General features: G+C 49.3%; 1 protein-coding gene across 1 annotated transcript in view; it reads left to right on the forward strand.

Moving 5' to 3' along the window:
* The first annotated feature begins 14,105 nt into the window (after positions 1 to 14,105).
* LOC146763340 (uncharacterized) overlaps positions 14,106 to 27,855 on the forward strand; it is a 46,723-nt gene continuing 32,973 nt past the window's right edge. Inside the window, exon 1 of the mRNA XM_085569098.1 lies at positions 14,106 to 14,386. Within this exon, the coding sequence (XP_085425224.1) occupies positions 14,227 to 14,386 (160 nt within the window). The 5' untranslated portion in view covers positions 14,106 to 14,226. The remainder of the gene's footprint in view (positions 14,387 to 27,855) is intronic.

Genomic DNA, 27,855 nt, shown 5'->3' on the forward strand with positions numbered 1-27,855 from the left:
GACTAGTGTCAAACGGCTGCAAGACAACTTAGCATCACCAAACATGTTATGTCAATCTCCCCATACAATCTAGAGCCCAACTACACCCTGCAAATGACAAATTTCAAGTCCCCAGGACTTGTGCTATTACAGGCTATGCAGCAGGGCAGAGCAGTTGTGGGACAAATACGTGCAGACACCCGTGACACAGGACAGGGAGAGAGAGCTTTTGAGGAGAAGAAAGGACCGAGAGACCCAAAGAACAGAGTGCACCAGAGACAAGTGACAGGACACACACCAGAACTGCTCTGCCCTGAGCACCTCAGCACTGTGATCAAAACAGACACTTTCCCTTTAGCTGGCCTAAGGGGACACTTCTTGCACATCCCTGCCCCCAAACCTGATCCTAAAGGCCCTCCCAGCACCCCGCTTTCACCCCCTTGCGGGCCTTAGCCCTCCACTTATCTCTCTGGCATCTGGGGATGAGAATCCACGTCGCCTGGCAATGGAGGCTGCCTCGCCTGCGGGGAATGTCCTATGGTCACTGGGCTGTGGTCCCGTGCTCAGCTACAATCGAGAACACCAAACATCACTGCATGATCTTAGCTGCACAATGGACAAAACCCAGCAATCCTGCTACTCACCGTTCTCCTGAGAACGCTCGGGCCGCACACTTTGGCCAGGCTCAGAGGCTGCCACCGTCATCGCAGGGTCTGCCTGGGTTAAGAAGAGACAAAGAGACTCGGCATTGCTGAAACACGAGTGGACCTTGGCTCCCCCTCCCTACCTCGGCGACTCACCGCAACTCCTCAGCCATTGCCAAAGGCAACTCTGATGCAATCTTGAAATACAAAATTTCAAGGCTTCATCACAGAGTCCTGCAATACTTCCTGAGAGCTCACAAGCACAGGAAATCCAGGCCATCAGCTGTTGGTGACAGGGGCTTGGCATACTCTGAGTGGATTCCCTAAAGCACACAAACAACAATGGATGCTTACAATTGCACCAAAACCTGAAACCTGAGCAAGAACAACTGCTTCTGTCCACTGCTCACCTGGCACACAGGGCCTTGACTGCTGCTACCTGCCTGGACCTCCTAAAAATAAAGGCAAAGAACACTGCTGTAACACAGTCACCCTTTAGGCTTCCCCTGCAAATGCAAACAATGACTGACCTGATCATGGCAACACCCTCACCCAAGGACTGGGGCTCTCTGCCACTGACCTGAACTGTCTGTATCTGAAAGGAAGTTAGGACTAGTGTCAAACTGCTGCAGGACAACTTAACAGCACCAAACATGTTATGTCAATCTCCCCATACAATCTAGAGCCCAACTACACCCTGCAAATGACAAATTTCAAGTCCCCAGGACTTGTGCTATTACAGGCTATGCAGCAGGGCAGAGCAGTTGTGGGACAAATACGTGCAGACACCCGTGACACAGGACAGGCAGAGAGAGCTTTTGAGGAGAAGAAAGGACCGAGAGACCCAAAGAACACAGAGTGCACCAGAGACAAGTGACAGGACACACACCAGAACTGCTCTGCCCTGAGCACCTCAGCACTGTGATCAAAACAGACACTTTCCCTTTAGCTGGCCTTAGGAGACACTTCTTGGACATCCCCATCTCCAAAACTGACTCAAAAACCCCTCCTGGGGAGTCCCAACCTGGCACCTCTCTTCCATCCCCTCTGTGGGTTGTAGCTCTCCACTTATCTTGCACATATCTGGGGATGCAAATCCCCATCAGGGGCAGAACGAGGCCTCGTGCCTGTCTGGGAAGTTCCAGTTGTCACCAGGCTGTTATCTCTTGCTCTGCCAAGAGAAAGAAAACCAAACGTCAGTGCACCACCTTAACAGCACATGGGCCAGAACCTGACAATTCTGCTACTCACCGTCTCCCAAGAAGTCTTGGGCCACACACCTCAGGCGCGCTTGGATTCTGACACCGTCATCTCAAGGCACACCTAGGTTAAGGGCAGACAAGGTGACATGGCATTGCTGCAACTTGAGGGTACCCTCGCTCCTCTTCCCTGCCTCACCACAACTCCTTGCCCATTCCTGTGGGTTACCAGGAGGGGACCTTGAAATGCAAAATTGGAAGGCTCTGTCACAGGGTCCTGTAATGCTTCTGGCAAGACCACACGTGCATGAAACCTGGTCCATCAGCCAGTTGGAGACAGAGGTATGAGTACACTGAGTGGATTCCCTAAAGCACACAAACAACAGTGGATGCTTACAGTTCCACCAAAAGCTGAGCAAAAACAACTGCTTTGGTCCACTGCTCACCTGGCACACTTGGCCTTGACTGCTGCTATCTGCCTGGACCACCTAAAAATAAAGGCAAAGAACACTGCTGTAACACGGTTACCATTTAGGCTGCTCCTGCAAGTGCAAACAATGACTGACCTGATCATGGGAAAACCCTCCTCCAGAACTGGGGCTCTCTGCCACAGATTCGAACTGTCTTCATGTGAAAGGAAGTTAGGACTAGTGTCAAATGGCTGCAGGACAACTTAGCATCACCAAACATGTTATGTCAATCTCCCCATACAATCTAGAGCCCAACTACACCCTGCAAATGACAAATTTCAAGTCCCCAGGACTTGTGTTATTACAGGCTATGCAGCAGGGCAGAGCAGCTGTGGGACAAATACGTGCAGACACCTGTGACACAGGACAGGATGTGACAAACCAGGGGACAGGACAGGGAGAGAGAGCTCTTGATGAGAAGAATATCTGCAAGGACCGAGAGACCCAAACAACACAGAGTGCACCAGAGACATGTGACAGGACACTCATCGGAACTGCTCTGCCCTGCATGCCTCAGCACTAAGGTCAAAACAGACACTTTTCGCCTTTAGATGGTCTAAGGAGACACTTCTTGGACGTCCCCAATTCCAAACTGACTGAAAAACCCCTCCTGGGGAGTCCCAACCTGGCACCTCGCTTATCACGCCCCTCGGTGGGTCATAACCCTCCACTTATCTTGCACATATCTGGGGATGCAAATCCCTGTTGGGTGCAGAAGAACGCCATCTCCCTGTCTGGTAAGTTCCAGCTGTCACCTCTTGGTCTGCCAAGGGAAAGAAAACTAAACATCAGTGCACAATCTGAACAGCACATCGGCCAAAACCTGGTAAATCTGCTACTCACCATCCTCCTCAGAATGCCCGGGTTCTTGGCCCTCACACTTTGGGCGTGCTTGGATTCTGACACCGTCATCGCAGGGGACACCTAGGTTAAGTGGAGACAAGGCAACATGGCATTGCTGAAACACGAGTGGAATCTCATTCCCCCCCGACTCACCGCAACACTTTGGCCATTCCCTCAGGGCTACCAGGATGGGACCTTGACATGCAGGATTGGAAGGCTCCATCAGAGGGTCCTGTAATGCTTCCAGCGAGATCACAAGGGCATGAAACCTGGTCCATCAGCCAGTTGGTAACGGAGGTATGCGCACTCAGAGTTGATTCCCTAAAGCACAAAATCAAGAATAAATGCTTAGAATTGCACCAAAAATTGAGACCTGAGCAAAACCAACTGTTCCTGTCCACTGCTCACCTTGGACACTCGGCCTTGACTGCTGCTATCTGTCTGGACCACCTAAAAATAAAGGCAAAGAACACTGCTGTAACACGGTCACCCTTTAGGCTGCCCCTGCAAATGCAAACAATGACTGACCTGATCATGGCAACACCCTCACCCAGGACTGGGGCTCTCTGCCACTGATTGGAGTTGTCAGCATCTTGAAAGGAAGTTAGGACTAGTGTCAAATGGCTGCAGGACAACTTAGCATCACCAAACATATTAAGGCAATCCCCTAATACAATCAAGAGCCCAACTACACCCTGCAAATGACAAATTTCAAGTCCCCAGGACTTGTGCTATTACAGGCTATGCAGCAGGGCAGAGCAGTTGTGGGACAAATACGTGCAGACACCCATGACACAGGACAGGGAGAGAGAGCTTTTGAGGAGAAGAAAGAGCTGAGAGACCCAAAGAACACAGAGTGCACCAGAGACAAGTGACAGGACACACACCAGAACTGCTCTGCCCTGAGCACCTCAGCACTGTGATCAAAACAGACACTTTCCCTTTAGCTGGCCTTAGGAGACACTTCTTGGACATCCCCATCTCCAAAACTGACTCAAAAACCCCTCCTGGGGAGTCCCAACCTGGCACCTCTCTTCCATCCCCTCTGTGGGTTGTAGGTCTCCACTTATCTTGCACATATCTGGGGATGCAAATCCCCATCAGGTGCAGAACGAGGCCTCGTGCCTGTCTGGGAAGTTCCAGTTGTCACCAGGCTGTTATCTCTTGCTCTGCCAAGAGAAAGAAAACCAAACGTCAGTGCACCACCTTAACAGCACATGGGCCAGAACCTGACAATTCTGCTACTCACCGTCTCCCAAGAAGTCTTGGGCCACACACCTCAGGCGCGCTTGGATTCTGACACCGTCATCTCAAGGCACACCTAGGTTAAGGGCAGACAAGGTGACATGGCATTGCTGCAACTTGAGGGTACCCTCGCTCCTCTTCCCTGCCTCACCACAACTCCTTGCCCATTCCTGTGGGTTACCAGGAGGGGACCTTGAAATGCAAAATTGGAAGGCTCTGTCACAGGGTCCTGTAATGCTTCTGGCAAGACCACACGTGCATGAAACCCGGTCCATCAGCCAGTTGGAGACAGAGGTATGAGTACACTGAGTGGATTCCCTAAAGCACACAAACAACAGTGGATGCTTACAGTTCCACCAAAAACTAAAACCTGAGCAAAAACAACTGCTTTGGTCCACTGCTCACCTGGCACACTTGGCCTTGACTGCTGCTATCTGCCTGGACCACCTAAAAATAAAGGCAAAGAACACTGCTGTAACACGGTCACCCTTTAGGCTGCCCCTGCAAATGCAAACAATGACTGACCTGATCATGGCAACACCCTCACTCAGGACTGGGGGCTCTCTGCCACTGATTGGAGTTGTCAGCATCTGAAAGGAAGTTAGGACTAGTATCAAATGGCTGCAGGACAACTTAGCATCACCAAACATGTTATGTCAATCTCCCCATACAATCTAGAGCCCAACTACACCCTGCAAATGACAAATTTCAAGTCCCCAGGACTTGTTCTATTACAGGCTATGCAGCAGGGCAGAGCAGTTGTGGGACAAATACGTGCAGACACCCGTGACACAGGACAGGCAGAGAGAGCTTTTGAGGAGAAGAAAGGACCGAGAGACCCAAAGAACACAGAGTGCACCAGAGACAAGTGACAGGACACACACCAGAACTGCTCTGCCCTGAGCACCTCAGCACTGTGATCAAAACAGACACTTTCCCTTTAGCTGGCCTAAGGGGACACTTCTTGCACATCCCTGCCCCCAAACCTGATCCTAAAGGCCCTCCCAGCACCCCACTTTCACCCCCTCTGCGGGCCTTAGCCCTCCACTTATCTCTCTGGCATCTGGGGATGAGAATCCACGTCGCCTGGCAATGGAGGCTGCCTCGCCTGCGGGGAATGTCCTATGGTCACTGGGCTGTGGTCCCGTGCTCAGCTACAATCGAGAACACCAAACATCACTGCACGATCTCAGCCGCACAGCAGCCACAACTCAGCAATTCTGCTGCTCACCATTATTCTCTTGAGAACGCCGGGCTCCTCGGGCCGCACGCTTCGCCCACGCCCTCCTGGCAGGGTCTGCCTGGCTGAAGAGCAGGCGAGGTGAGGCGGCGTTCCCAAAACTCGAGTGGACCCTGGTCCCCCTCACTAGTAGTTCCCCCACTTACAGCAACTCCTCGGCCGCTCCTGAGGCTCCCTGGTGCCACCTCCAAGTGACAAAGATCAAGGCTTCGTCGCAGAGCCGTGTGCCGCTCCCCGAATTCCCAGGAGAGCGAAGGAGCGGCTCTGCGGCCGCTTGCAGGGGGGACTCGCTGGTACACGAGTGGACTGCCTAACGCACACAAACATGAATGGATACTGAGACTTGCAGCAGAGACACTACAGCTGCAGGCACACAAATTCATAAATAATTAAACTAACAAAACCCCAAAATTCTACCAAAATATTAATTTTATTTACCCAGTATCCAAATTGCCAAATAGATTAACAGAGACACCCTGTCCTATCCCCTCAATAACGCCTCTAAAATCTATGCCAAACAAATCCTGAAAACTAAGAAAACCCTGCCTGTATTGAAATAAAAACAAAAAAAAGTCTTGTAAACGTTATAAATTCATTAACCTAACACATCAGAACCATAAAAATATTAAACCTTTATGAACACCAGTACGCACTACCCTCGTTTCAACGTATAAAAGTAAAGCTATCCCTACTACCAACCTAACACAAATATCACAAAATATAGCAGTAAGAAAAGAAAAAAAATAATCCTCACTATAACTAGAATATAAATTTTTTATTTTAAGCCAAGAAAAATTCATACATTCTAAACAGGAACTTCCTCAAAATCAAGTATTTCAATAAACCCAAAAAACTCTAACATATTTCAAATAACTACAAAAAGGCTAAAAAACATAAAACAATCAAGCAACCCACCACAACTATCTAAAACTATCTACAATAAACCTTCTTTAAAAAAACCCAACAAATACTTCTTACCACCTCAACAATACATCACCAGCGACACCAAACAACTCAAAATACTGTAACTCCCATCCAAAAAATGCTCTATAAACTGAAACACTAAAACTCATCTAAAACACCCACTTACCCTTCAATAACCTCCTCTAACCTACACACAAATCTAAAACCAGTAAGAATTAACTATAAACTATCATACCCTAAAGAACTCCACCATTAAACACTACTGTACCAGACTTACTATAAATCAAAAACCCCAAAACACACCACTGTTAACATCACCAAAACATTTTTCTCCATTCCTCTAACAACCAAATACAAGCCTCGATTTACTTTCACTTGAAAAACATACAATACACCTACAACCAACTGCCCCAAAAATAAAAACACAGTCCTACCATCCAGCATAAATTCATCCAAATGAAACTTCAAAAAAATAAAGCTCCAAAACATCTGTAATAATCCAACATCATTAGATGAAAAGTATAACAAAAATATTCTTCTAAAAGACTATTATACCACAAAAAAGGAAAAAAAAAAAAAAAAAAGCAAAATCAAAAAGCATCAAAGTCCCACCAATTTCATCAAAAACAGCCAGAATGGCTCCACGAGCCAACAAAAAAAACCCCAACCTATAAGAAAATGCCAAACCACCTCAGAAACAAACAATAAAACACAGCCCCTCTTACCATGGTATTATTTTAGTACTATGATTAAAATACACATTCTATACAAAAATGTCCTCTACCCTTCCATCAATGCCACATAAAGCAAATAAATTAACTGTTATCATACAGGACATCCATATAAAAAAAAATCTCAATCGCCCTAAAACCTTAAAAATAATTACAAATTAACCCCAAAATGAAAACTTTAACAAAAGAAACCCAAAAACAAACAACAGAAACTAAAAATACACCACCATAGAACTAACTACCAGCAAAAACAACCCCACACTACACTCTTTTCACTAACAGTTGTCAGTGAGACACATCACAAAAATGAAACAAAAATAAAAAACAGCCCTAGAGAAACCCACAAAACAAATCACAAAACCCACTAGAAAAAGAAGTCCAACCAATTTACTAAACTTCAAACCATACAACAGACCCTGAAAGCTGCTAAAAATTAAAACCGTACCTCTACACTAACTCAAAGAGTAACCAGCATTCTGCTAAGTTAGCTTTAAAAACCAAACTAATAAAGGAGATTAACAAAAACCTAAACCACTAGACAATAAAAAGAGAAGCACCCAGATAAATAACTACCTAAAAAAATCCACTGTATAAATACACAAGTTCCTAAAAAAAAACCACTGATAAAAAGCAACCAACAAATAGATCAAACTGAAACAAAAACCCAAATAAATACAGTAACAACAAAAAAAATTATTCCTAACTCAATAAACCCATAATGCCTCAAACCATCAAAATACAAATACCACCTAGAAATAAACACATCACCAAAAGAGAAATGTAACCACAAACAGTAAGTCCCAAATTACCGGTAACAATAAAACGTCCACAACAATTAAACAAACCAAATGAATAAAACCTCTATAGGAAAATTTAAAAAATGCAATTACCAAGATTAAAAAAAAAACCTCACTAATTCACTACAGCACACTACCTCAAGCCCACCAAAACAAACACAATGCACTCGCGCTAATAAAAGCCTCCACAACCGAATTGAAAAACAACCCTCTACATCATGCTACGACCCATAAAAACCAGCGTAAACCTTTAGAAACGCATCCTTAAAAAACATAAGAACCGATCAAAAAGAAATCCAACAACAACACTCAATCCAAAAAAAACCTTGTCACGAGCACCCGAAGCAAGAACCGTAACAACCAAGAAGCGCCCGGGGCCCTTCTCCTACAGCGACGCCGATCAAAAGCCACCGATCCCAGGAGCTCCTCAGGAGCGCCTCAAAAGCAGCGCAGCGAGGGAGGCTGGAAGATGCGGAGCCGCGCTCCCGGCCCCGGGCGCAGCGCGGCTCCGGCAGGAAAGCGGCTCCTCCGGCAGGCAGAGGCGGCGCCGCGCCGGCAGACCCCCGCCCGCTGCCCCCGGCCCGGCGGGGCCGGCACCGGGCCCGGGGGGCCCCGGCGGCGCCCGAGCCCCGCGCCCGGAGCGGACGGAGCGGCGGCACCGGCCGGCACCGGCGCGGCGCCCGCGCCGCCTCCCCCGCCCGCCGGCCCGGCCAAAGCTCCGCTCGGCTCCGCACGGCTCGCACCGGCGCGGCTCCGGCGGGCCCGCGGCAGCCCAGCCGCGCCCAGCTCCCCTTCCGCCCCGGCCAGCCCCGGCACTGCCGGCAGGGCTCCGCGCCGCACCCTTCGCTGCCGGGCCGGGGGCAGAAGAAGCGCCCCGAATGCAGCGGCACAGCCCGATCCCCGCCCTGCCAGCGCTGCCACGGCTGCAGCTCCCTTCCTCTGAAGGCCCGACTCTGATGCCACGCTCCGGCGCTCACCTCACCCCAACGAGGGCACAGAAACGTAGCCTTCCCTTCAATCGCGTCCCCTAGAAGAGAAGAAAAGAAGCGGCTTGCCTCAAACGATGGCAAAAGGGGGCTTTTTACCTCAGTCCAAACCCCTTAAAAGGGGGGACAACAGGACTGCCCCCTCCAATTCAACCTCAGGAGGACGAAGTTTCAAAGGGAAAGGAGAAAAGTCCCGGCTGCAAAGGCGCACCGGCTCACCTGCTGCTTCTCGGCACAAAGGTTTGTCCCTCGGCTCCTCCTCAGAGCAAGGCTCCACGTATCCAGGTGGGTTTCCAGGTGATCCCCCAGACCCTGCCCGAAGCGCCCGCTGTCCTTCCAGGAGACAGCCCCGGGAGCCCCCCATAAACTCCTCTCCTCCAGCAGCTCCGTGCAAAAGCATTGCGAGGAAAACCCCCTAAATCAGCTGCCGGAGGAGCCGCGCCCTCCTCATCATCCTCACAGCCCACACCTGGGGCTGCTCTGAGCCCTCCTCATCCTCACAGCCCACACCTGGGGCTGCTCTGAGCCCTCCTCATCCTCACAGCTCACACCTGGGGCTGCTCTGAGCCCTCCTCATCCTCACAGCTCACACCGGGGGCTGCTCTGAGCCCTCCTCATCCTCACAGCTCACACCTGCCGCTGTTGCCGCACTCCAACAGCGTCTCTCTGTCTCCAGCACACAGCCCACTTCGCACAGACACAGATCCAACAGAAATCTGCTACGGGTGTCGGCTTTTCTTAATCCGCCTGGGTGCACGGTTAAAACATGTACATGCATTGATGGTCATTGAGAGAAAGCTTTCCCCTGGAGAAAACAGTCCTTTTGCTGGCACACTTTGATACACCTTCGCAAAAAGCAGAAGCAGTAGCGAGTCCTAAGACCCCTGCCGAAGAACCCAGCCCTGTTTGGGACACCCAAAGCAGCAGACCTCGAAAAAGGAGGGGGAAAGTCAAGCTTGGAGGGGAAAAAGAGGACAGAAGTACAGCAGCCTTTAAAAATGCCTGCACGGAGCAATAGTGGGAACCAGTCACATTTCTTCTTTCCTTGCTTTCTTTGATGACATAAATAGGAAGTAAGAACACGTTAAACAAAAGGCAAGAGTTAGGATTTGACAGGTATTCATTTTGGCAAGCTGCATAACAAACGCCTCTTCTGAGACTGAGACGCCTTTTGGGGAATGGCAGAGAACGGAGGGAAAAGGTGCCGGGGAGCCCTTTTTGTTCCCTTCAGCCTCTGCAGCTGCTCCGCTGGTTTCAGGGCACTTGCTTGGTTCGTTCCTAGAGAAAAAGGCTAGGGCATGATTTTCAGAACTACTGCCCGTCCCCAGCCAGCTTCCTACGTTCCTGCACACAAATGAACGGATACAGAGATGGCTCATTTCCAAATGCGTTTAGTTTTAGAATCCTATTCTTTACCAATAGCTGTAAAAACAAAACACTTGCCAGGTTTTAGTGTTATACGCACACCCCTCCCAGGGAATTTTGGGGCAGCTTTGGGTTACTCTGCGGGACGGCACCCAGCGTGGCCCCCTCCCCTCATTCGCCACCCACCCGCTCCCCCACCGCAGTGTGCATCCCTCTCCTGGGGACCTTGGGGTGCCCCAAATGGCATCAGAGCCCCGAGTCTTCAGCCCCTTTTCCTGACCCCCGAAGAAGGCACAGGGGGAGTCCAACTGCCCTGGAGAGCAGCTAAAAGGACTGTTTTCTCCGGGGGAAAGCTTTCTCTCAATGACCATCAATGCACGTACATGTTTTAACCGTGCACCCAGGCGGATTAAGAAAAGCCGACACCCGTAGCAGATTTCTGTTGGATCTGTGTCTGTGCGAAGTGGGCTGTGTGCTGGAGACAGAGAGACGCTGTTGGAGTGCGGCAACAGCGGCAGGTGTGAGCTGTGAGGATGAGGAGGGCTCAGAGCAGCCCCCGGTGTGAGCTGTGAGGATGAAGAGGGCTCAGAGCAGTCCCAGGTGTGGGCTGTGAGGATGATGAGGAGGGCGCGGCTCCTCCGGCAGCTGATTTAGGGGGTTTTCCTCGCAATGCTTTTGCACGGAGCTGCTGGAGGAGAGGAGTTTATGGGGGGCTCCCGGGGTTGTCTCCTGGAAGGACAGCGGGCGCTTCGGGCAGGGTCTGGGGGATCACCTGGAAACACACCTGGATACGTGGAGCCTTGCTCTGAGGAGGAGCCGAGGGACAAACCTTTGTGCCGAGAAGCAGCAGGTGAGTCGGTGCGCCTTTGCAGCCGGGACTTTTCTCCTTTCCCTTTGAAACTTCGTCCTCCTGAGGTTGAATTGGAGGGGGCAGTCCTGTTGTCCCCCCTTTTAAGGGGTTTGGACTGAGGTAAAAAGCCCCCTTTTGCCATCGTTTGAGGCAAGCCGCTTCTTTTCTTCTCTTCTAGGGGACGCGATTGAAGGGAAGGCTACGTTTCTGTGCCCTCGTTGGGGTGAGGTGAGCGCCGGAGGGTGGCATCAGAGTCGGGCCTTCAGAGGAAGGGAGCTGCAGCCGTGGCAGCGCTGGCAGGGCGGGGATCGGGCTGTGCCGCTGCATTCGGGGCGCTTCTTCTGCCCCCGGCCCGGCAGCGAAGGGTGCGGCGCGGAGCCCTGCCGGCAGTGCCGGGGCTGGCCGGGGCGGAAGGGGAGCTGGGCGCGGCTGGGCTGCCGCGGGCCCGCCGGAGCCGCGCCGGTGCGAGCCGTGCGGAGCCGAGCGGAGCTTTGGCCGGGCCGGCGGGCGGGGGAGGCGGCGCGGGCGCCGCGCCGGTGCCGGCCGGTGCCGCCGCTCCGTCCGCTCCGGGCGCGGGGCTCGGGCGCCGCCGGGGCCCCCCGGGCCCGGTGCCGGCCCCGCCGGGCCGGGGGCAGCGGGCGGGGGTCTGCCGGCGCGGCGCCGCCTCTGCCTGCCGGAGGAGCCGCTTTCCTGCCGGAGCCGCGCTGCGCCCGGGGCCGGGAGCGCGGCTCCGCATCTTCCAGCCTCCCTCGCTGCGCTGGGTCTTTAGGGTCTTATCGATGTGTTTTAAGGTTTTTGGAGCAATTCGGAGAGCTCTTAGGAATATGTAGGGATTTTTTTTTTTTTAAAAGGTTCTTTCGGGGCTTTTAGGGGTGTTTTAAAGTAGGGTATTTTTATTGTATTTTAAGGGCGTTCAGAGGCTATTTTTATGTTGTTGTGAAAGTTTTAAGGCGTTTTGAAGATGAGGGATTTTTTAGGGCATTTTTATGGGTTTTTAGGGTCTTTTCATGGCATCGCGGCTGAGGGGCAGCTTGAGGGGCACTGTGGGGCCTTGAGGGTGACAGAGGCTGTGCCTCAGGGGGGAACGGGGGGGGGACAGTGGGTGACACAGAGAGATGCTGAGGGGGGCAGGGGCAGCTGGAGGGTGACACAGAGAAGCTGGGGGCTGAGGGGCAGAGGAGAGGGATTAAGGGTGGCACACAGGAGCTGAGGGGCAGCTGAGAGGGGGCTTGAGGGGCAGGGGGGGGCTCGAGGGTGACAGCCAGAGCCTGAGGGCTGGGGGGCAGAGGGAGGGGTCAGGGGTAAAGGGTGAGGCCTTGAGGGCTGGACAGTCCAGTGGAGATCAGGGCTACAGGGTACATCTTAGGAGGCAAGTTAGGGTACAGGTGCGGCACCCCTCACGCCACCCGTACCTCACCCTAAGCAGCCTTTTCCCTTTTCAGCCCCAACAACAGCAGCACAGCACAGCAAGCCTGACAGCGAGACCACACCGGAAGCCTCCCAGTGGGACAGGGCAGCGACCCTCGCACCAGGACAACGCCGGAACCCTCAGAGGACAACAGGACCCGCTGCTAAAAGGTAGGGATGACATCTGTGGGCTAGAGAGCAACAGGAAGGGGTTTGGAGGCTGAGCAGGCTTCCTTGAGTGTTTTTTTTTTTTTTTTTTTTTTTTTGCAGGGCTATTAGGAATATTTAGGGGAATTTTGAAGGCTTTCTCTGGTGACTTTTAGAGAATTGTTATACCTTCCTAATGGCTATTTTAGGATTCCTTGGTGCGTTTTTAGGGTAAGGATGAGGGTCTGACAGGATGCCCACTGAAAATGTGGAGTATTACTGGAGTGCTTGGGGAAGGTGCCAGTGGAGGGCCAGTGGGTAAGGTGCCATGATGCTGGTCTGAAGGTTGTGATTTCTGAGCAAAGCAAGGTGGTTGTGGTTAGGGTTATACGGTGGCAGATTTCTCGAGGAGAATTCCAGCACAGAGAAAATCAAGCCCCAAGCTTTGTACTGTCAGTTTGCAACATGTATTCGGCATGAAAAAAAAAACAAAAACCCTGAGTACTTGGGGGTGGGAGATTTGGACTGGGAAAAGGAAACCTGGGACCAGGCAGCCCAGGGAGATTGCAGGGCCCTGGGAATAAATGAGGGATATCTACATGGTGAAAGCAAATTCAGCAGCCCGGGTTCCTGGCGTCAGTTTGTAGGGCTCCCTTGGGGCTGTCAGGGAAGCGCAAGTTTGTGGCGGGGACAACTTCGCTCTGGGGTACATGGGCAAAAACGCCTCTCTCCGTCAAGGTCCCCACGGGCCGCCATCGTGTCGCGGACCCTCTGGACAAGTGCTGCCGCCTTGTGGGCACAGGGCGGTACTGCAGCCCCCCAGCCGGAGCCCGGCCGAAGCGGCGGGAGGGGCGAGGGGCGGGAGCGAGCGGCGAGCGGGGCGGTGTCTGTGAGTGAGGGGAGGGCTGGAGGCGGCTCCGCGGGCCGAGGGCGGCCGGGGCCGGTGCCGGCGGGCGGCGGAGGCGCGGTCGCAGCGCTCCCGGGCCGCGGCCGAGCGGCATCGGAGCAGGGCTGCGCCGCCTTTCCCGGCCCCGCGCCCCTCTCCAGACGCCGGGAGCGGCCGCGTGCCGGAAAATGCCGCCGGGGCGGCGGAGCGGGGCCCTGGCTCTGCCCGCCCCTCCTGCCGCCCTCCCTGGAATGGTTCGAGGCGTTATGGGTTTAGTGAGGTAGGAATAATTATTTTGTTCGTGCTAATTTAAGGGTGGGTTTTTTTGTTGTTGTTGTTTGTTTGTTTGTTCGGTTTTATCTTCTGTTTTGTTGTGTTTTGGGTTTTTTTTTTGGGGGGGAACTAGAAAGATACCTTGTGTTCCTGGAATGTTGCATTCTACCTCTGTTGTTTTCCCAGTTAGTCTGGATCCTCTGCTTACATTTTTTCCTTCGCTTATTAGATGTCGTGGATATGCTGGCTGTTCTGATGGAGGGCAGTGATGGCTTAGATCAAGAAATTGAGTTATCTTTAAATGAAGACGTGATTATCCAAAGAGTTCTCTGCAGTGCTGTTGTCCCTGCTGCATTAGCAGCCAGGAATATGCTGTTGCTTCAGTCTGAAAATGGAACAGGTACTGGGTTTTTTCTTACGTTTTGTGTCATTTCCAGCAGTGGAGTGAAAGTAGGAGAAGATTTTAACGAATTGCATTCATCCATACAGATCTCTTTTGTGGACCCATTTGGGCCAGTTGACTAAATCTGGCATAAAAGATAGCACAGAGATTTTAACTGTTGAAAAACTCTGAGCAGGAAGTGTTCCCACAGTGCAAGAATCCTTTGAGTCAGGGTGCTTAAATACTGTAATTCATAAGTTGTCTAGAGGAGGAGTAGAAGAAAGTTATACTAAGCTACCTTTTCAGGAAGATGAACTAAACCTCATTAGAAGTCTGTATGGACACTCATTCTGCAAATTAAAGGAGCAGGAAGGAAGGCAATTGATGGTGCTTCAATTCTCCATCAGAGGCCTAAGACGAATGTATCTTAACAGATTTCTCTTCTTAATTCAGTTAGTGTATTTTCATTTCCCTGAATGACTCCAGGTAGACAAAGGCACAAGGGAATAGTGGGTTTTGAATTGCCCAGGATACTACAGGTGGAGGTCCTCAGGAGGTGGCACGTGCTTTTTGGCTGTTGCCACAAACCATGGAGCTTTGAGCCATCCCAGGTGCCAGCAGCACCCTGAGCAGTGCTTACCAGCACCTGGCACTGGTAAACGTTCCTGGCACAAAAGATTTTCTCTCTGTGGCCGAGCTGTGTCCGTGCAGGTAGCAGGGACAGCCATGCCATGGTCAGGGTTGCTGCTGCAGCACGTCCCATTCTGTCCTGGTAGGATTCGCTGAGCGCTAGTCACAAGAAGAGTGTCTAAAGTGATTTCTAAGAGAAAAGCTGCAAGGGGTCAAACATGATCTTTCCTGTGGTTTTTGTAGCCAGATCACCGTCGGTTCCCAGCACTGAACCAGGGCAGGGTGTGCCGTAGCTTGGCTCGTCCCTGAACGGGTGCCACCGTGCCTCTCCCTTCTTTACTGCCCAAAGCTTTGTGTCCAGGCACAAGGGGAGTAGAGAAGCTTCCTGCCAGGAGATTGAGAGGCAGCCCGTGTGCTCATTCTTCTGCTCCATGAGCCTTTCCTGGCAGAGACGGGGCTGCATGGCGCTCCCTGCATTTGCAGCACTGGTACTTGCTGATAGCACAGCTTCTTCTCCCATCCTCTTGCTGGCTGCAAGGTCCTGTTACCTTCCCTCATGTTACTTTCTGGCTCTTTTCATCCCTAACTGAATTTAATTTTCCCTTGGGAGTGATCCCTGGGGTTCCGGTGCTTGCCCGTTTCTCTCTGCATGCTATAGAATTTTATTGTTCTGGGAAGACTTAAGTTTCCGCTTAAGCTAACAGGGTGATCAAAAAAATGTGTATAAAATGTCTTAGCTTTGGCCTTCTCTGCAGCAGGTGCACTGCGAAGGGAAAGAATTGTGAAAGGTATGGAGCTGCCTTCTCTGGCATACCACCAAGCCCCCATCCCCAGGCTTCTACTCTCCTGCTCTCTGGTTTCCAGTGCAGAATCAGCTGCCCATGGGTGCAGCATGGTGACAGTGCACTGGTGGCACAACTGCTCTGTGGTGTATTTCTTCCAGAAATAAAAAGGGCTAATTTCTTGTAATTTGCCAAAGAGAGGGGAATGATGGAATGAGTCTCTTGGAGGCATCTTTTCTCCCGTGGTGAGTAGACACTGTTACTTGCCTTCTGTCAGTAATTTCACAGTCTTACCCTTCATTTTGTTGCAGATGCAGAAGAAACAGCTATGTAACAAGGTGCTATGTGACGCGTGCTGTGAAATTCATTAACTTGCCACTACCTGATTATTGCAAGCAATGAAAAGGTAAAGAGATAATTGTGTTAGTAGAGCAGGGCTCAGATCACGTTATTTGATTTAAACCATTATCTGTTGTGAATCTTCTGTTACCAGTGAGCTACACGGCAGTGGCAGCAAAACTTGTGTAGCACACGGGTACGGTGATGTGCCAGATTGTGCCAGCTGTGTGGGCAGCTCTGCCCAGTGCCCCCAGTTATGGCTTTGGCATGATCCCCAAGTGGCTGGCCATGGCTGTGCTTTGGCTGAGAATGGGCATCCACCAAGAAGAAGGTGGAAGCTGTGGTGGGACAAGGCAGGTACCCAGAGAGGGAACGTGCTCTTGAGAGTGGATCCAGAGGCCTCTGGTTTGAAGTCATTAGGCAGAGCCTTGTGCTTTGATGTTTTTCTGATCCACAGGCAAAGCAAAAAGCAAGGGTACTTCCTCTGACAAGAGGAAGAGCCATAATTTAGCCTGGCTGAAATCTGTCAGAAAAGCGCTTTGCGAAATGCAGTTGTACTTGGAGTGGCTGTTGCATACAACAGATGAAATTTTGTTTGAGGAAGAGCTAAGAACTGTCAGCTGCTTGTGCTACTGGACACCAGATATCCCTAAGCCTCCCTCATTGCTAGACAAGAGTCCTCTTGCTGCATGAGCACTGCATAAACACAGTGAAGGCATGGTCTCTGCACTACGGATTGTGCAGCCTGATACATGAGAGTAGATGTATCTGGATGGACAAATGGGGAATGGCAAGAAACAAGGAGAGAAATATCACAAAAGTGATTTTATGACTGTTAAAATAATAATATATCGATGACCTGAGTGGTCAGAAGTCCCCTAGAGGGGCTTCCTTGTTGTCTTGTTGGTTGATTGTTGGGCTCCAAGAAAAAAATACTTCCCTCATTCCTTCTGTAGCACTCATGAGCCTTGTTCAGTTGAAGAGAAGAAAGCCTTGGAACAAGCAGTGAGATATTTCTCTCGTTTCTCCTCTGAACACATGAGAACAGATGTCCAGGCAGTATGAAGTTGATGCAGGTCTGCTAAAGCCCTTGTGTATAAAGGTGGAATTGGGTAATAGTTGCCTTAAAAGCTGTAGAACGTGGTTGTACATAGAGCCATGGAGATAATGTTTAAAAGAGAAGCAAGGAGAAGACTTGCTCCCTGGACATGGCTATGTGATAATATGTGGGTTAAATTAAAGCACTAGCCTGCACTGAGGGGAAAAAAAGAAATTTGTTTTAGTAGTTCCATTGCATGCAGCTGTCTATGGTTGTTGTAAGAATTCTGAACACTGTGAATTTTGCCGGAGTGTGGAGTTGCCATGTCCTTGTCAGGTGATGGATGAGGCAAAGTCAGCCCTTCAGAGCCACTGCTGATGGCTAATGCTAATCCACAGATTGTTTCTGTTTGGGGAGTGCACTGGCTATAAACTCACATTTTGTATGCTAGTATTTCTTTGCTTTCTCTACACGTTGGGTTGCTGATAAAAAGGGTATTGGCTCTAGATCAAAGCAGTTACTTTCGGAGTATTTTGAATTAGCAAAGACTTTTTTATTGAAATGAAAATGTTATGTAGGAATGCGTTGCTTTCAGCTGTGTAATTTGTAATTAATTTTGGGAAGTACCCAAAGTTTTCTAGGCTTTTGCAACAAGCCAAGTGGGCTGCCTCCAGCCCAGGCTTCCAGGGTCCTGGATTCCTAAACTCACGTGTTCTGGGACTCATGGCAGCTCAGCCTCCTCAAGAGTAGTGTCAAGACAGACAGGTGATCTGCTGCTCTCTGGCTCACAGGGATGGATACTGGTGATGAAAATGGTGTTGCTACCAGAAATAGTAAAACTTTAATGTCTGCTCAGTCTATTCGTGTGTATTTCAAAAAAGGAGAGAAAATTCTTGGAGTAGATTCAGTCACCTTGGAAGGGTGCGGCACCTTGGAGGATGCTCATTAGTGATTTCAAAGGGAAGTGTCCCTGGAAGCCAATGTCAGAAATCCTCACAAGTGGGTAACAGCAGTCAGGTTAATGTTTGTGGCTCTTCAAAAGCTTTACTTGGATGTCTCTTCAAAACAGTCTGGATGCACTGAAGGAGGGCTGTGCCTTCCTTTTTTCTTTTTGAGTAGCTGCCTGAAGATAAATATAAGATGGACTTTCTTAAAACATAAATGAGAAAACACCCAAGGCTGGGTGAAAGTCTTGAATGCTCAGACTTAAAAGTCATCAATTCCCCAGCAATGTTAGATGAGCCTAAAGTGTATAGGTCAGCAGCAACTTCAGCAGGCAGCCTAAAAAACACAAGACTCTTGGGTATTAAACATGGCATCTTATTCTTTGGCAGCTCATAGGTGATCTCTGCATGGGGCTGCACATGCCTTTCTCTGCGTGTGTGTATTTGCCTGCAAGTGTAATGTGACAGTCCTAAAGCATTTGTGGATGCAGATAAACTAAGTCCAGCTCAAATGTATTCCATAAACAGCTCTTGAGGTACACTCATCTTTGTGTTGTTTCATTTGTTCAGTTCTTGGAAAGCCACAGGAGCTTATTAGACTGCTCTGGCCTATGCCCAGGGGAGTCACTTAGGTGGGAATTGGACACCTCTAGCCGTAAACCTATAAAAGGAAGAAATGCATACCGTTATTTTTGTTGGGTCTTATTGAATGAACTGGCTGCTCATCTTCTGCAGAATCCTAAGCACTGTATTTAAAGCCTCCGAGTAAGTTCCTTACTTTGAATAATTTAATATCTTTCACTGGTCCTTCTGCTTTTTCTTTTGCAGTCCCATATAAAATGTTTTATGACAGTTTAAAGAAACATCAGTCATTGGATATCTGTAGGTCAGGCAAAGACTAGCCTGCTTTTAGTGTTTTAGTGTATGGTTCTGTCTGGAAAGAAAATTCCCATTGCTGCCTATCCTTGTGCAGCCAAGGCGTTTGAAAAACTCACCAGCTGAACACAAACTATGGCTGGGTGTTTTGTCTTCCTTATCTTTTGTCTGTGCCTCATTGCCACCAGTGAACGGAAGGAGAAGACAGAGCAGCTTCTCACACTGACATAATTTGGCACTTGCTGGAGATGAAAGTGAGTAGAGCAAGATCTTTCTTTCTGAGGCAGTAACAGGGATCTGAAGTGCTGACTTCTGTCAATATGGCAATGGCAAGCTCCTCTGCCTCTCCCTCCAGTGACTGCTGTTGCTATAAGAAAAGCAAGAGGTACAGGCTTTACCAATATGCCAATGCTTTAGGATAAAATGAGGAGAGGAAAAAATAATGTGAGGCAAGGCTCTCGAGGGCTCATAACAGTACAGCCATGAACGATGGGGGTGCATCTGTCCAGCATGTGCGGAAAGGATACCAATACCTAGGGATGAACATGTAATGCATCAGGCACGGCTTCCCATGGTTGTAAACCGGTATAAAAACATTAACCTAACAGGGGTTTTTCTAACTTGGTGTATATAAGAGTGTGTGATGTACCAGTCCTGCTTTTCCCACCTTGTTCTGCCATGAGGTAATGCCTGTTTGCAAACACACCTAATACAGTCTGAGAGGGTTACTGCAAGTGAGTCCAGTGTGAATTCTCAGCCCCCTCCACTGGGCTCAAAGAGCTCTCTCAGAGGGCAAACTGCATTCTTCAAGCTTGTTCCAGGCTGCAAAGGTGTGGCTTCTGTTTCTTCCCAGCCCAGGCACATTTTCTCATTTTGCCTTTGGACTGTGGTAGAGGAACCCCCATGGGAAGGGGGCATGCAGACTTGCAGCAGATCAGGTTAGCTTAGTAAACACAGGCTTCATCAAAGCAAAATGTAGTCCCTTATTGAAGCAGTTTTGGTTCTGTTTTGAATCTATTTCCTAAAGGGTAAAAAATGGCAGAGTTGTTTGCTTGGGATGAAAGTAGCATGAGTCATCAGGGAAAACCAGGAGGAAGTACCCAAAGTTTTCTAGGCAAACAAAGCCTGGCAAATATGGACAAGTGGGCTAGAAGCAGGAGCAGGTACATTAAATTCTCAGTCTTTCCCTTGTTCCCATTTACTTGGATGCAGGGCATTTCATTAGCCAGTTGTCTCTCCACAATGCATCGGTTGCTCTCGTAATCCCTCGCAGTGAGTTTATTCAGCACTTTTATGGGACTTGAATCTCTCAAGTGGAGTCCTCCAGAAATGCTGAGCCCCGTTGGAGCTACTAGAACTTGTGCAAACAGTGTGCCCTGGCTGCAGGGATGGCCAGTGGTCTCCTGGGCTGCGTTAGACAAAGTATTGTCAGCAGGGCAGGGAGGTGGTCCTGCCCCTCTGCTCTGCGCTGCTGAGGCCACGTCTGGAGTGCTGTGTGCAGCTCTGGGCTCCTCGGGACAGGAGAGACACGGACCTCCTTGAGAGAGTCTGACAGAGCACTGTGAAGGTGGTAAAGGGACAGGAGGAAAGACTGAGAGAGCTGAGGCTGTTCAGCATGGAGAAGAGATGTCTCAGGGGGGCGTCTAGTTACAAATACTTGAAGAGAGAATGTAAAAAAGATGGAGCCAAACTCTTCTCAGTGGTGCTGAGTGTCAGTGGTCACAAACTGAAGCAAATGGAGGTCCTCTGAACATCAGGAAGCATTGTCTTTGAGGGTGACTGAGCAGAAGGATTGAGAACTGCATTCACCCAACTGCTAAATAGGGAAGCTGCAACCACACAAGAAGAGCTCTTTGCAAAAGTACCACAGAGATCCATCCTCTCCTCTGTTCAGAGGAATCAATAGCTGAGTTGGTTCTTTATTTCTGGAAGTTAGTTATTTTATCAGTTATTGGCAACCTTCACCTCGATTGTTAAACCATTTCTAGCACAGCTTGTTTATGCTTTAGGGCTACTGCAAAGTCCCATGCAGCAAGTTTTTACATCCCTGTTTGCTAGAAGCACCAGCATATCCTCCAAGAAAGCCTGCACTCAGCATGGCCTATTTCCTTTCTTTGCCTGTGCATTTCTCCTGCTATCGCTGTTAGCAAGAAAATGTTGGATTTAGTTAACTTTTAGGTCTGAAGCTGCATGGCTGTTTCTCTGCATTGCGTTGTCCTTGGTGTCAAGTTAGCAAAAGCTGAGAAGAATCCATTGTCACATTAATACTTGGGTGAGTTTACTCATCAGTTTGTACTGTGTGCATGTGTAAATGGAGGCCAGATGTTGCTACCAAATGGAGTCTAATACTGCTGTATAAATGCGTGTAATACTGGGGCATTTGCCCTGCAGGACTGACATGCTGGAACAAGGCGGGCACTGGGGGTGAGAGAGCCCAGTGCTTCCTCCTCCTCGTGTGCGAGTTCCTGCAGTGCTGTAAGAGCCAGAGCTGTGAGCTTTTCCTTCGAGGGCTGGGCACGGCCACGGCAGATGGAGGCACGGGAGCAGGAGGCTTCAGGACAGGGCTCTGTGGTGCAGGGAGAGCAGCAGCTCCCGAGCAGCTCTGCGCTACAGGAAGGCTCCAGCTCCTGGCAGCACTTGCTGCTCCAAGGACCACTGTGGTCTCGTCCAGAGCATGTGCTGGGTGGGCTCAGACAAGCAAACGGTGCTGTAGAGAGCTGGTGACAACTCCTGAGGCCTCTTCTCCACTAAGTAAGCCATAATGTAACTTCACTGCCATAGGTTTGTCTGTGAGCGGTCTGTGATTTTTGTCTTGAAGATCGGTGCAAATTGGATGATTGGCTGTAGAGTGTGTGCATCTGTCTCTTCTAAGGCTGATGGAGGACTGCAGATCTCCATCCAGAATGTGATCCACAGTGTAACCGGGAGCATATGCTGTGCCATTGGTGATGCATGTGGCATGGACTAGTGGCCCATTTGTCTGCAGCTTGTCCCCATATGATTTCTTGCATGCCCCGAGGCAGGGCTGGTCTGTGTTACTCGAGATCCAGAAGGCTGCGATGCAGTGAGAGTGGCATAACAAGTAGTTCTGACCTGTAAGGGCGCTGGTTCCCAAATGCCTCCCAAGCAAGGCTGCTGCTCTCTCTTTGGCTATGCCAAGCAGCACATCTTGCTGCATATGTGGTCACCACGGTGTCCAGATTGCAGTGCACCAAAAGTCTCCACCACCAGTGCTGGCTGAATAATGTATTTTCACAACAGATATTATTCTGCATCTGCCTTGTGACTTTTAATTTCAATTTTCTCTGGGAGCGTTTGGCCAATGATTGTTATCCGGTATGTGCCAGATTATCACCATTGCCCGAGTGTTTCTTTTTGTCAGATTGAGTTTTCCTTTTCTCCAAGGAATTTGCGGCTTTTAAGCAGAAAATAGTTACATTTCTTAGCTGTTTGCCTGTGTGGTTAAAACAGGGCAATGCATGAGGCCAGGACCTCGCTTTGCTTTCAGAACTGATCCCGTCAATGCTTCCTGGCAGTGTTTCCTTTCGCACAGCACCAGGTCAGGACTGTTTCAGCATTTTGCTGGTAGTCAAGCGTGAGTCCAGCCATCCAGGTTGCCCCTGCTGTCCCCATATGGAGGATGCTCCAGCAGACTGAGGTCAGAGTGTGTTATGTGGCCGTGAGCTGAGCCATACACAGTCACTTCTTGTCTCTGGGCAGAGGACTTTGCTCCTCTGTTCCATTAAGTTACCAAGAGTGATCGTTGCTGAAATTACTCTGTTAAATAATCCAGAAGTTTGCCTTTTCCTCCTTTCTTTCCTGAGTTCAGAAGTTGGTAACCTAAGCACCCAGCCGTGCTGTGCATCCCTTAGTGCTGTGTGTGTTGCTGGCAGGGCCTGGGGCTTGGGTCCGGAAGGTCTGGCTTGTTTGTTCCCCTGGGTCTGGAGGAATACAGATTTTATTTATTTTATTATTTTTGATTTTTTTAATTTAAAAGCTATCCAGCAGTTTGTCAGTTGAAGCAGAAGACAATCCTTTGCACCGATACGTACTCATGTGCACATGCTGATCAGCTGAAGTGTTAGAGCTCAAGGTGAGTGCTCCAGCCTTTAATCAGTGACCAGTCATTGATTTAGCACATCCACAAGTTTCAGGAAGTAGTTCCTCCATTGCATCCAGCTTTTAGAGTACCTTTAGACACTAGAGATACTTTTCAATGTGTAATTGATGAGGTAAATTGATGAGGTCTCTTAATAGCATGTGCTAAAGAGAGATGTGAAAAGCAGCTGAGCAATATTGCCACTTCTGGGGGTTACAGGTGGTGGGTACTATCAGTCAGAACTGGAAAACACAGAACTGTGACCTTTTATAAGTACTGAGCGAAACACTGAGTTACTGCTGGTCAATTAAAAGCAGTTTGGGTGTTTAATAGTTGTTTCTGATGATACTCATACACAGATGAGTGAGGAGCTACTTGAGGCAATGTGTGTGCAGCTGTCCAGCCAGAACTGAAGCAGCCTCTGGTGAAGGTGAATGCAGAGAGGCTTATGTGGCAGAGGAGCTCAGCAGATGACAGGGGGCTTGTCCATAGACTGAAAGAGGAGCCCGGGATGGGTGTGGGCTATTACAAAACAGCAGATGTCACAGGGATTGAGCAAAAGTTTAAAATGGAAGGAATCAGCCATGAGAGAGTGATGGCCAGATGGAAATCCAGCTAAGGCCCTGAAGTGGAATTATGTAAGGCAAACATCAATGAGAATCAGCTGGGGAGCAAGAGCAGCCAGCAGCCAGGCTTGTTTCTGGTCTCTTGCCATAGATGAGACATGCTTTAGGGTGTGCATGATGACTAGAGGCTGTGATAGCTTTAGCTGTAGCTCTTTTGTCTCCAGCCATTGTGAGTGAGTTCTGTGCTTAGTTCTCTGCTCTGGTGCATTGCAGGATTTTTAGGGTAAATATTTTTTCCATCAGTGTAACCCACCAATTGCCAACATCTCGAGGTGGCAGGATGGGGTGGTGAATATGCCATTCTTCTGCTGGTGGCTATCAGAAACTCTTAAGAGGAAAATTTCATCTTTGTTCTACATAGTGCTGTGCTAGCAAGTGCTTTCCAATAGGCTGTAATTCCCAGAGCAGTGGGGCAGGAGCTGCTCCATGATCCAGGAGCAGGCTCCCATGTAGTGGGTTGGATGCAAGGCACCCACCAAAGCCTCTCTTATCACTTGCCGCCACAGCTGGACAGAGGAGAGAAAATACAAAAAAGGGTTGAGATAAGGACCAGGAGAGATCGCTCGTCAAATACTGTCACAGGCGAAAGAGAGTCTTATTAGAGATACTAATTGAATTCATGGCTAAATAGTCAGAGCAGGATAATGAGAAACAACATAAAACCTTAAAAACATCATCTTCCCACACCCTCCTTCCCAGCTCTACCTCCTACCCCATCTGTGCAGGGACACAGGCAATGGAGGTGACAATCAGTTCATCAGGGAAAGCAGTCGCTCCCCTGCTGCTCCTTGGGGTCTCTCCCATGGGAGACAGTTCTCCATGAACTTTTGCAGCATGAGTCCGTCTCGCAGGCAGCAGATCCCTGTGAATTGCTGCAGTGTGAGTCCATCCCACAGGCAACACTCCCCATCACACTGCTGCAGTCTGTGTCCCTCCAGTGGGTGAAAGTCCCTTCAGGCTGCTGCAGCGTGGGCCACCCTACCACGGGTACAGCCTTTCAGGGACAAGCTGCTCCAGCAGGGGCTCCTCCTTCCACAGGCCTCCCACGGGGTCACAGCCTCCTCACAGGCATCCCCCTGCTCTGGCATGGGTCTCCTCCATAGGCTGCAGGTGGATCTTTGCATCCCCATGGATCTCCATGGGCTGCAGGGGCACAGCTGCCTCACCATGGTCGCAGAGCAATCCCAGCTCCTGTGCCTGGAACACCTTCTCCCCCTCCTTCTTCACTGACCTCGGTGTCTGCAGAGTTGTTCCTTTCACGTACTCTCACTCCACTCTCCTCTGGCTGCAATTACAACTGTGCAGAAACTTATTTTTTTCTTTTTTCTGAAACACATGATCACAGAGGCACCACCACCATTTCTCATGGGCTCAGCCTCGTCCTGAAGCACATCCATCTTTGGAGCTGCCAGGGACTGGCTCTGCCAGACATGGAGGAAGCTGCCAGCAGCTTCTTGCAGAAGCCGCCGCTCTGCCCCCCACCCTGCTACCAAAGCTTTGCCTTGCAAACCCAGTACAGTTGTATTTCATTGTTGGTCTGTCTGCACAGGCTATTAATGGTGGGGATCTGCCACCTCTTTGTTCCCCAGTACAAAGGTAAAAAGGATGTCTGCAGCTCCACGTCCAGTTTTTGGGGGTAAGGAGAGGAGTAAGCAGCAAAGGATGCACAAACCCAACTCCCATTCTGCCACGTGCCAGGTTTCCACAAGACAGGAACATAACGCACCCTACCTCTGCTCAGAAGAGTGTGGGGAGCCTAAAATTCTCTATCCTAATTCAGTCAGACTGCCCAATGATACGGGCCGAACTGTCAGCAGCCTAAATAGCTTTTCATGGCTGTCATTGTGGTTGGGGAATTGATTCATGTCTGGGTTTCTTGCCAGAGCCTGAGGAAAGGAAGTAGCCAAGACCAGGTGAGAAGCGGTGTAAGGTAGGCAATTAATTTTTGGATTCCTTTGCCACTCACAGAGCAGCTGCTAATGGGCTGGGCTTGGGGAGTCTGGTTTACAGGCACTTGGAAGTGCTGATACCATCTGGTGAAATGTTAGGTGTCTTTTTAAGAGAAAAAAATGAAAGTGTTTCTGTTACAACCGTGAATAAAGAGCCTGGGCGCAGCAGTGACTGCCTAGTAGCAGAGGGACAGAGGCTGCAGGCAGGTTTGTATCCTCCATAGAGCTGGAGCAATGGCAGGATTACTTTGCCTGCACGTTCACTGCTTTGAGGGAGGAACAGGGTAGGAGAAATTAATGTAATAGGAAACAGAAGCACAGACTTGAGACTGTGCCGTCTGTTTTGTTGCCGTGGTGAAATAAAGCAGGGACATTTGATGATTTTTAAAAATGTATTTATTTAAAGAAAAAAATGTGGCAAATCTTATCAGAAGAGTTTTGGTTTCTGGCAGCTTTACAAGTCAGGTACCCTGTGCCTACATACAGTATTAATAATGGCTTTGCAGTATTTTTGGTTAAAATTTACGTTCATTAAAAAATTCTTCAAAACACTCTGTAATTGGTGAGCAGCATATGAAAGGTTAATGAACATTGAACATGTTTTACAGTTTCCTTTGAGAAGGACCCTTTACATCCGTAAATGCCTGCCTGAGGTGGCCTCTGCTTTAGGACTTTAAAGCTTAAAGAAATCCTACATACAGAAGAAATTCTTCCCTGTTACGGTGACGAGGCCCTAGCAGAGGTTGCCCAGAGAAGCTGAGGCAGCCCCACCCCTGGAATTGTCCAAGGCCAGGTTGGATGGGGTTTGGAACAACCTGCTCTAGTGGAAGGTGTCCCTGCAGGGGATGGGATGAGAAAAGCTTTGGGGTCCCTTCCAACCCAAACCATTCTCTGATTCTACGATTGTACATGTTGAAAAAGGAGGCTGTGGCCTTATGTGCTTAGGTACAAACCTCCCACCTATTCTTCTGAACATACCAGTTTAGTCATTTATTCTTTCCTTTGTGCTTTCACAAGAAGCCCTTGTGCCCTTCAAAATCTCCGTAGGAGTTTGTGGTCAGTTTCCAGAATAAACAGGGATGGAAACCCGAGCAGTTTGGTGCATCCCTACTTGCTGCTGGAATGATTGTGGATTTGACTGACAGGGTTTTGTTCCTAAACACAAGAAAAGTTTTATTCCAGTGCCACACTCAAGCGTAGCAGTGGGGCCGTGTGCGTGGCTGACCCAGCAGATGGGGCAGAGTCTTCATAAAGTAAATATATAGTAGCAGTCCTTAAGGATGTGGCCCTTCTGGGAGTGCTTGCATGTTTATGTATCAAAACCGTTTACAGAGAGGGAGGGCCCTTTTAATGCCGTTGAACTGCTACGGAAAAATTTTGGTTTCAAGACCATTTAATTAAGGTTAATGAAGTCTGGGACTTGGGCACTGTATCTCGTGCAGTAACGCACGTCTCTGTTCTTGATAGATGTCTTCCATTTGCAACAGTAGTTACATACTGGGGACTCAAATCCCCATTGTCCCCATGCCTTCAGAGTAGGGCAGGCTCTTGTCTTAATTTTACATTATAATCCTTTCCAAATGGAGACATAATGACGTAATTCATTGTTGCATTTTGAAACAGTGTGGTCAGCGTGAGGATTTGATCGAGCAGTTCCACTCTTCCAAAAGTACTAAGGTGCTTGCAGATATTTGATATTGAGCTATTTTGGCTCTCAATTGCAAAATGAATAGGTCAGGCAAGGCCTTTGAAAGGAACTTAATAGATACATCTCACAGTCACAGAGAAGCAGGAAACTCTTCTGCTAAAATGAGACTGGGTTTATGAAAGGTCGCAGTTAACCTTTTAAAGTAAGTTTTTGCAGGTCTGCAGAGCAAATACTGCATTTTTAATGGGTATGGGGAGAATCTCTGTTTTACTGATAATGCTCCAAGTTTTATTTTTTCTCCAAATTGGAACAGAGCTTCTTGTAAGCTAAGCAAGCCAGCCTTAAGGCTTTTGCTTTATTGCTTCATAGTGAACTACTGAAATAGCAAGGCATTGAGCAGTAAGTACAAGAAGCAGCATAAGCTGCCAAATACTTTATTACTGTTGTTATTATTACTACTGTTGGTGACTTTTAAGTGCTGTCATCATTTTTTCAGAGACTGTTGTGACACAAATAGCCACCCCAGTTGGCTTAACTTAAAAGTTCATTTTTTTT

Source organism: Lonchura striata, chromosome 1A, assembly GCF_050655825.1.
Source record: "Lonchura striata isolate lonStrDom1 chromosome 1A, ASM5065582v1, whole genome shotgun sequence".
Taxonomy (NCBI): domain Eukaryota; kingdom Metazoa; phylum Chordata; class Aves; order Passeriformes; family Estrildidae; genus Lonchura; species Lonchura striata.